This window comes from Dreissena polymorpha, chromosome 3 (genome assembly GCF_020536995.1).
Source record: "Dreissena polymorpha isolate Duluth1 chromosome 3, UMN_Dpol_1.0, whole genome shotgun sequence".
Classification (NCBI taxonomy): Eukaryota; Metazoa; Mollusca; class Bivalvia; order Myida; family Dreissenidae; genus Dreissena; species Dreissena polymorpha.
The window spans coordinates 128,010,439-128,024,108 of record NC_068357.1 but is presented as its reverse complement, the minus strand read 5'-3'; the positions used below and the strand labels follow the sequence as shown (position 1 = coordinate 128,024,108).

At 36.8% G+C, this 13,670-nt stretch overlaps 1 protein-coding gene across 1 annotated transcript in view; it reads left to right on the top strand.

Moving 5' to 3' along the window:
- LOC127872587 (transient receptor potential cation channel subfamily M member 5-like) overlaps nt 1–13,670 on the top strand; it is a 208,774-nt gene that overhangs the window by 121,289 nt on the left and 73,815 nt on the right. Inside the window, exons 13-16 of the mRNA XM_052415913.1 lie at nt 142–251; nt 2,663–2,803; nt 2,965–3,003; nt 3,210–3,233. Coding sequence (XP_052271873.1) covers nt 142–251; nt 2,663–2,803; nt 2,965–3,003; nt 3,210–3,233 — 314 coding nt within the window. The remainder of the gene's footprint in view (nt 1–141; nt 252–2,662; nt 2,804–2,964; nt 3,004–3,209; nt 3,234–13,670) is intronic.

Sequence of the window (13,670 nt, the reverse complement as noted above, 5' to 3'; positions counted from 1 at the left end):
TTTACGAAATATTATACGAAATTTTCGTTGATTTTGAGTAGTTATGTTATTTTAAGATGCAGAAGCACAAATACATGTTTGTTTAGAATTAAATTTACAATAAGATCATAATCATAATCTAATGCGAATATTCATGCACAGCTGGATTAGACGTGACGTGTCTCATGATATGGGCACTTTACTGTCATTATCATCCTGGCCTCACTGACCATTTTAAACGACTTGTGTCACTAGATGGACAACGCATGGCGGTAAGTTAAACGTTATCTTTACTTCGTAAGGATATGTAAACTATGCATTGTTCAAAGCGATAAGAAAATAGCTCGGCTTGATTGCAAGTTATGCTAAATATATTGCTTATTTCGCGCACGTTTTGAAATACATGAAGCTCGAAATAATAATTTGCTTTTTTATTGCGGAACACTTTTTGACATTGATATATATATATATCGACATTGACACAAGTATATATATATATGTCGTTTTTATATAATTAATAATATGTATTAATACAATTTTTTTTTAATAAATGAAAATAAAAGACCACCCCTCTTTATTTTGTATTATTATTATTTAAAAGTACTTGAGAAACAATCAATTTTGTTTCTACCCTGATGCATTAGCTATCACATAAAGCACCGTATGCTACTACCCATAATGCCCAATGACCAGTGATTGTTTTTGAACCCGTTACCGGAAAGTTTGAAATTGCAGCCACATTTTTCAATGCATATAGCGGTGCATGTGTGATACTTCTGAGATTGGCCGTAGACTGTCTTCATCATTAACCATAATAATATAAACCACTTTGTAAACATATTCGCAATTTAATACAGTGTGTCGCTTGTAAGAAAGTGTCCCATGTGCACAAATCAAGAAGTTAATGGTTACATTTGGACATAATACAGAATGTCCGAAATTTAACTTATTAAATATTTTATCATTTAAAACAAAATGTATATGAATAACGTAGGAACGACGAGTCTTTAGCTCAAATGTCTAGGTTCCACTTAAAAGTTACAAGTCAAAGGTAGGCACAATACAACCTGTCTCGATTGCTGCAACTTTTTCGTTCATCAGACAATGATAAATTACCTGACCTCAAATAGTCACCGTTTGTGTTAATGTGTTTCGTGTATGTTCTGTGCAATTGCAAACGTGTATTTCAAAGCTTACACTATGAGCATATTTGCAGCTTATTAAGACGTTAACATCATTCAACGGGGAATTATAATAACATGCCTAACCGTTTCACTCATTTAATAGGACATGTCGTGTATAATGCTTGTGACCCGTATCCAAAGGTACACTTAAAACTTGTTAGCTAGTGGGAGCTTTACTACTCACTTTTCGGTCGGCGTAAGCGTCAGCGTCTGCATGATCTTTCAATTGAGGTACCTGCATCTTTTTCATATCACTGTTTGACAAGCCATTCACGTGTCTTGGGTCATTGGGAAGGATCACTGACTAAGTTCCATAATCTTGACATGCAATTTAAACAAACAAATGCTGCTGAGTGTACTTGAAAATAACCATACATTTATGTTCTTTTTCTGTATAATCTGCAACTGACCAATACCTATGACTGTGACCAGCAATTAGCAGGACAAGGTTTTTTTTTGGACTTCTTCATTTAGAGTTAATGTATGCGCGAAAGTTGAAATTAAGGTTAAGGTTTGCGTGCAACAAGGACACATCCCTTTCATTATCCAACTCCCGATGCGAAGGAAATAGACGTTTAGTGGAATCGCCATGAACGTCTATCCGTCCATCCGTCTTTCCGTAGGCACGAACATTTCCGGAGGCGTTCTACCACACCTTTCAATGTACAACATTGCAGATTCGCAGGCATTCTTCAAGGACTATAAAAAAAATATCGTTTTTTAATTCAAACGGATTAAGGATTTATATTAAACAAATTATATTAAACAAACTTAACACATCTCTAAGGGTTTCACCGCAGGCGACTGTAGATTTACCGTCCGTCTCACCTGTCCGTCTGTTCGTCCGCCGTCATACTGGCCGTCCGCAAAACTGGATACCGTAAAATCTCGAAAAGGATTGCAATGTGATGATTCTGAACGACTATAGTCAATGGTCTTATCAGTGTTACTACTTCTAGAACAAACTATTATACTGTACTTTCTCGTTAAGTTGATAAATGTGATTAAATAACTCTGAGTATACATTAAACTATAGATTTGCCATATATTTGCCTGTTAGTCTCTTTCACGTATCAACCGCCGTCTGTCTGTATGTGTGCAATATGTAAATAAACGTTAGAAGTACCAAAGATAAAACTAAATAATGCGATTTGTCAGAGAGTACGATAATGTTGAGTGAAACTTGGTATACAACTATAGGATTCTTTTATGACCAACTTAAAAGGACGTGCCACGGTTACTAAAACTATAACAAAACATAGTATTTTAATGACTCAGCAACGTCATCAAATATGATCAAGACACAATAGAACTTTGTATAGGGTTTTCAGCAGTAGGGTTCCTCTGTATACCCCGAAAAAACATCAAAGTATCATTCACGCGAATATTGCATATTTCATTAAAACTTTGAAAAACAAGAAATGACCTTTACTGTTTACATTATAATGCTTTGTATGATAGTATATAAGCTTATCTGTATAGCATTTTGTATATTTCAGAAAGATCTACCACTACAGTATGCAGTTTTGTATTGCATTGTTTGCAATGATGATAACTTTCTTGAAACATTAGTTCAACGGGTAGATACACATGACGTTGAATATATGGATAATTGGATGTACGTTAAATTATGTACAGATGTAAGTAATGTTACAAATATAAATACTTCTTCTGAAATTATCACGTTGTATTTAAATGTGTTTTTAAATAATAAATATATAACTATAATTAGGTTTTTATTTATTTATTTATTATAAATAAAAATATAAACATATTGAGTAAGTTGTGATGGTTTTTCCAGGTTGATCGTTACGGATTGCTGAAAAGTTTGCATAAAAAGGTAATTGTTTCTGTTTGTGTAAACTGTAAGAGCAAATATAATTGCTGACATAATAATGATAACTTTATCTACACGTGTTTATCTATTCATTTAATACCAATGTTTACATAATACGTTTAGTTTAAGTAAAATATGGAATGCGTTATAAACCCATTGTTTATTTCAATCACATAAACTATTAACTGTAGAATTGTTCTTTATTTCAGTTAAAGGATACTTCAGGAAATAAGGTACGCAAACATGTTGTTGTTTGGTTGTATATACTGATAACGTTTAGTTGTGCAAACATATCGCTGTCATACGAACATCAGCTTATTTGACACATCAAGTTTATTATATGCTACGTTTAACTCCACTTCCCTTGTTATGTTAAGCATTTCAGCCACATGCGATTAACAAACTGTTTATAAAATAGGATCAAAATAACGTGAGTTATTGTCGCCACCAAGTATTCAATGCCCCAGATAATTATTTGGGAAATAGGGTTTTCACCCATCGATTTAGAAAAATAGGGTGATTTCATTCTTGAAATAGGGTGAAATGATTTATAAAAATGCATACCTTAAAATCATTGCTGCTTTACTTTTGTTGAAGCTGCACACTTGTATTATTTCAATAATTTCATAATTAACTTTAATAAACATAAGTTTCATAACATCTTTAATCCTTGAAACTGTCTTAAATATAAACTTTAAACTTAAAAATTCGATAACACGAATTATTCTGCACTTATTGGCTCTTGCTTTCTTGGTTCGAAAAAGTTTGCAATCGACTGATATTTTGGCGCAACAATCGCAGACGTCTTTAAACCTCTCTTAAACATTTTGATTTCGCATCCTAATAGAAACTGAAAGTACAGACGCTTTACAAATACATGCACAATGAGCGACGAACTATGTCAGATTGAAAACGCATGTATGTCTTCGTCAATTATTTGGTCAGACGCCTTTTTAACTGTGAAATCTAGTCCGCAGAGCGTTTTAATAATTTTGACTGCTCCGTTATCCGTGCGCTTGCTGAATGAAAGCGTCGCCGTGTTATGATAATAATTCCAAAGTTAAGAGAAAATTCCGAAAGCATTTTTGATCGAAGCTATTGCATCGTACGCATCAAATTTGACGAATTTGCGTAAAAGTCAAATTGGTTGCGTTTTCAATACGCATGATATTGTATTTCTTTGCGTTTTAAAACATTTTAATAGCGTGAATGACGCAGATACGCAGCTTATCTGGGGCACTGAGTATTTTTGATCTTTTCTCATTAACAAAATATTAATTCGATATGCCTTAAACTTGATTTTATTTTAACTGACTTAATTGTTCTATATTTAGTAACGATCACTAAGGCCTTGAGCTACCATGGGGTATCGATTCAAGGTATATATATATGTGTGTGTGTGTGTGTGTGTGTGTGTGTGTATGTGTGTGTGTGTGTGTGTGTGTGTGTGTGTGTGTGTGTGTGTGTGTGTGTGTGTGTGTGTGTGTGTGTGTGTGTGTGTGTGTGTGTGTGTGTGTGTGTGTGTGTGTGTGTGTGTGTGTGTGTGTGTGTGTGTGTGTGTGTGTGTGTGTGTGTGTGTGTGTGTGTGTGTGTGTGTGTGTGTGTGTGTGTGTGTGTGTGTGTTGTGTGTGTGTGTGTGTGTGTGTGTGTGTGTGTGTGTGTGTGTGTGTGTGTGTGTGTGTGTGTGGTGTGTGTGTGTGTGTGTGTGTGTGTGTGTGTGTGTGGTGTGTGTGTGTGTGTGTGTGTGTGTGTGTGTGTGTGTGTGTGTGTGTGTGTGTGTGTGTGTGTGTGTGTGTGTGTGTGTGTGTGTGTGTGTGTGTGTGTGTGTGTGTGTGTGTGTGTGTGTGTGTGTGTGTGTGGATTTAATTGTATATGTAAAATATACTTTATCAACTCTGAAACATAGCCAACAAGACTTAAATCGTGAATATAAAATATGACGTTAAATGTTCAAATTCTTATACGACATATGTTTGTTTGGTGTGTTTTCATCCAAACATTACCCAAACATTACCCAAAACTAAGCAACGTTTGAAACGTTTTGAATTGTAGATTGTAAATCTTTGAAAACATGTGGTAATGTAATATGTTTTAAGTGCCAATTCTTGAAAGCGTAATAAAAGTGTAATTAGATGCGTTGAAATCAATGAATGAAATGTGCTGCCAGTGGACGCTTTGAATAAACCACCTCTGGAACCAAATTGGCCAAAATAAACTGGCATTTATGGAGTGATTTGACATTAAAAAAGCTTAAGACGCGTCCTTTTGTTAAATACTGCATAAACAATGTACATAAAGTGATGTCTTATTTAAGAGAAATACACATTTGTGTCTGGTAAGTCCACTATCCATAAGCATATACAATATTACCGTATTTGTCTACTGAATGGAAACAATACAAACGGCTCGTCAATTAAAACATCAAGGGCAATACAAACAACATTTATGAATGCACTTTTATTTCTGACAGATGTCCACATAACTATTGGCTATTTCAGCTCAACTATTTTTGAAATGCTGTAAACGTTTTCATACTTTGAAACAAAAATTCATTTTTATTGTGTGAATGTATCATCGAGCGTTTCCAATCAGTAAACGATATTGCAAAATCCGCACACGACTTACGAAGGCTTGTGTAAAAAAAATGTTGTTTATTTTAAAATATTTAAAAATCTTAACAAGTAAAATTCTAAATACCACGTACGAAATAATCAATATCCTAGCAAACGGTTTCTGCGGTGATGCAGTCATCAGTATCGAAGGCTTTCTTGAAAGGTGTCAAATTAAAACGTCTGGTTCGACTGGCGATATCAAATCAACCTATTAAAAATGTTCCATCAAATCACTCGAAAACAATAAAACACATAATGATGATCCAGTTTCGAATTGCGAATACGATGAAATCGGTGCACCAATATATTGTGAGCCCGTTACTGACGAAACCAATAATACGTGTGACAATATTCCCTTATGCGGTAAGCGAGGTAATGACGGTTCAAAACATGCGCGAACATCATCCAGCTGGCTTCTGGATTTCCGATCTGATCTCCGAACCAGAGGTTGACGCGATATGTCTCACCAATAGGAACCTAACAATCATGGATACATACTTATGACGGGATAAAATGTTACGGCATCAACATTCAGACTGCAGTACTTATCCTGCAACTTTGACCCTAGAAAACATGCTGGTGTCTATCCGCTTAATTACGTGAGTAGTTGATAGAATGGTCATTTACCCAAGAATTTTGCGTTCAGCTATTGGCTAATTGTACTTTGCTACTTACTTAAATATGGAATAATAAAAATAGACATCTACATGGAATCTCAATTATTTAAATAACGCAGTTTAAACGTGCCAGCTTGCTCCAAATACGAAGGAGTAAGGAGCATACTCACCTAAATGATGCACATTTGATTAAGAATTGCTTTTATAAGGATTTTGATCTTGTTTTTAAAAACGTTTATAGTTTATAATGCGTATTAAAATAATCATTTAAAACCTTCATTGCATATGAAACTCGGAAAATATCTTCATTGAAGGTATTATACAACTTTTGTGTATCCATATAAACTGAAAACAATAATTTAGCATGCTCACTTAAACATGGAAAAGTCCTAAAATTATACAAATGTCTTGTGTTGCGGATACCCTATTAGCACACCAAGAAAGTAAATAATAAAACTAGTGAAGCGAGAAAGTTGTGAGGACTCTCTCAAAAGTGGAGATGTTATTCGGATCCATAATGCAGTAAATGTAACAGTCTGCTGCAGTTAAAATACTGTAATTATTTGTTGAACGCACAACAATATGTTGTGTTTACAATAAAGGAAATATTGACAAAATTATATTCAAGTCGGAATTATTGCAAAGTTCCGGAAAAAAGAGTCTCAAACCTTCGACATTCCGCTTTGAACGCCTTAACCATTGGACAACGGACACGGTTTTAATAAGGTAACCCCCCACAACCAATGCAATGCAACATGATTAAAATTGGTGTTTCGAGTCATTGGGGGATTGGAGTAAAAACATTTCAGTGCAAAACTAACCTCAAATTTAGGGAAGATTAAATATGAAAAATACATACAAATTCAACACATATGTTTCAATAAGAAACAGACCTATACACTTCCAATTCTCTGCGGCCAGAGGAAATAAAGTATCAACAACAAGTAACGACTCAATCACTGACAACGAGGCATTTTAAACAAAAACAATACAACATGGCAATACCATGAAACCAAGTTCAACGTTTTACTTACTAATTTACGCATTGCTTTCATTTTGCGATTCATGTAAACTACCTACAAACAAGATTTGAGGACTTATCCTCCCTCCAAACCGGTTATTGGCGGGTACAAATGTGTTTGTTTTTTTAATTTTAATTAACAATGGGTTGATTTTATCTAACTGACACCAAATGTGCCCGACCGACGTTATGAACGTTAGCTTCAAAGAGAACAAAATTAGTGCGGTTCCTTCATCCTGAATACATATATTAAGTTGAAAGTAAGAGTGACCATGGCCTTGGTCATATATTAGTCCCAATTAAATACCAAGGTAGGTATCTATGCATGCTCGTTGATCCTTACGTTTTACCAAGGATTATTTCAATCAAATATTATTGCCCGGAAAAGCTCACCTGCTTACCACGTGTTGAAGTCTAGCGATTGCGATCATCCTATTCCCGGCGTCCGTAGTCGTGCGGCGTCAGGTGTGCGGCACCACCACCACCACCAACAACAACAACACCACCACCAATACCAATACCATTCTGCTTTTCTTATGACGGCCTCTACGGCGACATCAGCTTATCGTGCCTTTGAGCATAGTCTTGCACAGAGAGTCGTGCCTGGTGACCTGCCCAAACCAAGCCAGCTTTTGCCGTTTGAATGGCTTCTTGTTCTCGACAGGAAGGTTTATTTTGGGCAATAAGTGTTGTTTTCATGTTCAAGGAATACGCATTGGTCTTATGCTTTATGTAGGAGATGAGGAGCAGTCTTTGGGGACACTGGTGTTCAAAGGCCTGTATTCTTCATTGTGTGTCAGCGTTAAGTGCCCAAGTTACGAAGCCGTACAGTAGGACAGGGACCTGTGTGCTTGGCTGGTACTTGATGGAGCTGCTTGTCTACAACCTGCTCCGTCTGGTCATCGCGGCGGATGCCATGATGAATCGTGTTCCGTCCTCAGCGGTTCTAGTTCCATCTTTTGACAGGGTTGCTTCCAAGAACTTGAAGCTCATGAGTTCTTTCAGCTTCTTGCCTTTCATGATGATGTATAAAGTGGTGTTGTTAGTGCTGTTGACCATCATCTTCGACTTCAACGTTCTGTCTTCTATAACGTATGCTCCTGCTCTTTCATATAGTCTGTTTGTGATGTCTTGGAGCTCACTGCTGGAGCCACCCATGAGGGCCCCCTGCATTATCTTCTCAAGTGATGGTTTATCAGAACGGGGGAAAGCAGACATCCTTGTCGGACGCCCAATGATGTCCTGAGAAGTCACCCATCTGTCAATTGAAAAGTACAGCGCTGCTGGCTTTTCCGCAGATTGCTTCGATTACTTGCACAAGTCCTTCGTCAATGTTGACTCCTCTCAGAATTTGCCATCAACCATCATGTCTTACGCTGTTTAAAAGTCAACGAAGTTGTGGAAGAGCTCGCGTGGTGTTGCAGGTGTTTCTTAATTATGACCATGCAGTTGAAGATTTGTTCCACAGTGCTCCTTCCAGCTCTGAATCCAGCCTGCTTTTCCGATAGCAGTTCCTGGGCCTTACTTTTCAGTCGGTTGAGGATGATGCAAAGCCTGACATTGCTTGGGTTTGTTGATGCGACTTTTGGTGCGGTAATTCTCGCAAAGCTTAAGATTGCCCTTTAAGGTAGTAGGATTACCAGAAACTTGGTCCACTCCTTCTGTCACTTTTCTCCTGGCAGATCTTCTGGCATAATGCCGTCATTGCTGCAGTCGTTGCATATCATCCGTACTTAATCAGCTCGTAAGGGACGTTGTCCAATCCCGGATTTTTCCTGCCTTCAGACTACGCACTGCCTCTTCCATCTCCTCCTTTAGTATGGAAAGACTTTTGTGTTGACTTCTGGTCTAGAATCGTTCTTAATGAGACTGGAGTTTGGTTTTGGCGGGTAGTTATAGAGGTCACTGCCGTATTCAGTCCACCTATTAAGGACTGCGGAACTCTCGGTCAGCAGGTTCCCGTCATCGTGTTCTTTAACATTTACCTTCGGCTGACTGGTCTTCGTGTGGGTCTTACGGGAAGTTAATCGTAGTGATAGTACTTTGTAGCTTGGCAGAAGCGACCACAGAAAGACGGGGCAAGTGGTCCTCACCTCTTTCATCTGATTTCGGGACCTTGACCTAACCAAACCCTTGTAACCGCTTCTGATAGCAGGCAAAACGTAGTAATGGGTCAGGCACGTTTTGTACAACCATCTGCAAGTTCTTGGTGACGAGACTAGCACTGCCAAGTTAAATCCAAGCCCAATGAAAGGAAATGACGAGACCAAATCAGAAAAACCAAGCCAGTTCGGTCGGGGCCCGGAATAAGAACGACCGCACACACCACTGCTAGTTTCAAGGGTAGATGCGACAAATTAGCTACTCGACTTAACCCTTACGCCAAGATATCAAGAAAGGAAACAACCGTCAAAACATGAAACGTACAAACAAAACATGCGCGCGGAAAGAACAACGAACTGAGGCATGAGCAAAAGTGCTTCCGCTGAGACATTATCGGACTATTCGATATGGCTAGGAGTCAATAGACAAAGGACACAGTATGCGGTTCAGCGGAGAGGATTCCAAACATCAACAAGGGGATGCTTTCATCGTTTGGAAGAAGGTAGTCAACAGCGCCATCAGTTGCATCACAGTCTCCAGCAGGCTCATCACCATCCGTATCTCTGCAATATCTCACAGCATCACCATCATCACGGTATACGCGCCAAAATTAAACTACGAAGACGAGGAGATTAAAAGTTGTATGAAGGGTTAGAGCGCATTATAGCCAATGTCCCGAAGACAGACAACCACTTCGTCGAAGGCGACTGGAATGCCAAAGCTGGACAGGTCTATAAAGAATGGTCAGGGGCACTATGTAGATCTGGAATAGGAGATACCAACGACATAAGGCTTGTACTTTCTAGTTCGTTAGATGCCATCAACTTAACCAGGTCAACACGTTGTACCAACAAAAACAGTTCAGACCATCGACCTGGCATGCTCCAAGTGGGCAAGCACACAACCAGATCGACTTCATACTGGCGCCGCAACGGTTCAAGACGATCACAAGAACGTTTTCGCGCAGACATCGGTAGTTCCAATGACTTTATACTGAAGCTAAATATTTATATTTGACTTGAAGAAACTGAACATTTTCGGATAGCAAAGGCAAATCAAACACAAAAAGGTGGAAAGTTTGCAGCACTGAACATCGCTGACAATGATAATGACGAACAACATTAATGAAGTCCTGCTGTATTATGCCAGAGAAATGTTTGGAGATAGATAAGGAAGAACATGCCATGGGTGACGACCGAGATAATGGACCTCTGCAACCAAGAAAAAGATATGAGGCATGAAAAGTACACCAGCCAGGACTCTATGGCAGAAAATACCGGGAGGTGAGAAAGGAGATGAAAGAGACCAAGGAGGAATGGATTAAGGAGCAATCTATCAAAATACCTATACAGATATAAACATACAGAAACTGCAGTTCAATCAGAAGGAAACCAAACGATTATTTCAGAGCCATATAAGATTACACAAGTTCATTTGGTTTTCACCAGAGGTCCGTCTGTCCGTCTGTCTGTCTGTCTTTCCGTCACACATTGCGTGTAGGTTTCGAAAAATGCTTATAACTTCTATGTCGTTTCAGATAGCAATTTGATATTTGGCATGCATTTGTATCTCTTGGAGATGCACATTTTGAGTGGTTAAAGGTCATTGTCAAGGTCATCCTTCAAGGTCAAATGTAAAAAAATCCAAGGGAAGTAATAAGCTTCAAAGGGAGATAATTATCTGTACCTGCCAAATGATAAAAAAACAATTAATAAATGAAAGCGGCGCAGTAAGGGGCATTGTGTTTCTGACAAACACATCTCTTGTTTCTAAAATATAACAAGCCTAAATTGTGACCATGTTGTAATTACTCAAAATACTACACCTAATCATGAAACATAGTAGACATTGTTAGTTATTTGTTCGCGTGTTTTCTGTCAATCAGTCTTCTTCCGTTTACCCATACGACCATATGTTCGTCAACAAACAAAGTAATCTGCCGATAAGAACATATTATATGATTATGCAATTTGTTATGCATTGGGAGTAATACGAGGATTGTGCACAACTACTTAAAACTGCAAGTGCTATATGTCAGGTCCCTGTAGCTAAAATAAAGTTATATATAATAATCCAATTTATGAAAGGATACATACATTATAATCATGAAACTTGGCATACACATGAAAACCAATGTGATGGTAATATGCACAACCTTTTCGAACAGAGATTAATCATATTTTGAATGTTTAAACAAGCAATATTGCTGTGCTAAATGAAACTAGTATTTTAAATTTAAACATTACAAGTGTTCATAGAAAGAGCAATATGAAGATTTTGCACTTACTCATGCTTTGCTAACAATACTGACGATGCCTTTTTTACGTTTAATAGCTCGCTAACAACATATGTAATTTGGACGAAAAAGGACACTTAATTTACAAATATCTCTTCTAAAAAAATATTTTAGTGTTTAGTAAATTAGAAGAAATTGAGAAAGTGTAATGAAACCTTGTATGGAAATATGTTTTATCGTAATATTGCTTGAGGTTCCGGCGAAGATAAATTATACTGCTACCATAAATAACACATAATATTAGAATGATTTTTTACGGGTTCTGTACCCTTAAAATTTGGAATATATACATCGTAAAACTAGAAAATTTGGGGAAAATGGATTAAAATCTCTACATTTTGTAAAATACGGTAAATATTCATTTTTCCATTTATTAAACCATGTTCTTTTGTTAAAACTAGTGAAACAAACTGTTTTTTACCTGATATATTTAGCATCAATATAACTTAAATGGTAACTTCAACCTGGCTATGCTTTTTGGAATAATGAACATGTGTATGTCTATATATTGAACATATTTTTCCATAATATTTACTCTCGTGACTTATTTAAGGTTTAATGTTAAAGATTTGAAAACAAGCTATTGTTGTTTTCAATTGTAACTCACAGTTTTCACTAGGATTGATGCACATTGTGTCCGTTACCCTTTCCCAGCGAAAGTGTTTTTATCAGTGTGTCAGTATATTTACCGTCAAATACTAAATATCAGTTGTTAGCCACCATCTGTACAAAATACAGCAACACATCATAACGTTTTAAATGTCTTCTTTAGTTTGTTCGTAACTGGAAATACACTCAATTGAATATTGCAAACTTAAAAGTAAATAAGAAAATAGGATTTATCAGTTGGAACAAAGAACATGCCAACAGCGTGTGTTGACTTTTTTTTCACTTTCGGCAAAGCGGTTTATGGCCACTTTAATTTTCTGAGCCGGATGTTTCTTTTGATTCGTATGCAGTAACGAATGGCCATAACGTTTTAGTTTTTGTTACTGAAATACTGTATACATCTGTTTAACCAAATTTTAAAATACGCAATGGAGTAAATTGGAGAATGTGATATTCTTTAAATCGACACATAGGTGTCATTTCTCAGCTAACGCAGTGACGTCACCCGCAAAAGCCGACGCGTATTTTCAAAATGTTCTCATTCGAAATAAAAACTGACTCAATCCACCTACGTAAAGATGTTATCCTTAAATGAAACATGAACGCGAACTGGAGTTCATTATGATGTTTTGAAGCGCTTCGGACAATATCGTGATAAATTAAAAACATAATTGATGGTTTTTATTGAGATTTCGGGCTCATATATTTACGTGTTTTCCACCATGTCGCTCTTATTGGATATTTACGATACACAGCATCTAGATGTGTTACAAAAGTAGTCCGCTTTCCCATCCGTTGTATAAGAAACTGGAATTCAGACCGTGAATAACGCAATCCCTATCCGAATTCCTATCCACAAGCCCGTACATTTTAATGTAATTGCAAAAGTATTATAGTAAAGTTATTTACTACTCCATGATTAAAATATGAATACCTGATGCGACTACTTTATGTTTAAAATGTCGCTCAACTGACTTCGAAGAGCTGCATTTATATTTAATAGTTATAGTTTTTACGTGGCATGACTTTTTATAGTACGTTAGTTGCAAGCTGGATTGACTCGTTTTTTTTACTTTTAGATTAAGTGTAATTATGGCAAGTAGTATTTTGTAGGTACTATTGTATTAATGTACACTTATTTAAGGTTCATGTAGAGGCTTCATTTTCAAAAATGTGGGACCCCTAGCATTGAACTCAAATTTGACTAAAGGAAGAGTGCCACATTGAAAATGTATACATATATGCTTTAAAGGATGTTTTTCCTTCAAACTGCTACCAATTTTGTACATCAACGTATCATAACATCCACAAAATCAATCAAAATACAAAGCGATTTTAACACTAAAATATACAGTATTTTCAAAAATCTGAATCATGTTTATTCCACGTATTTCGGCGGAAAATTATATAAT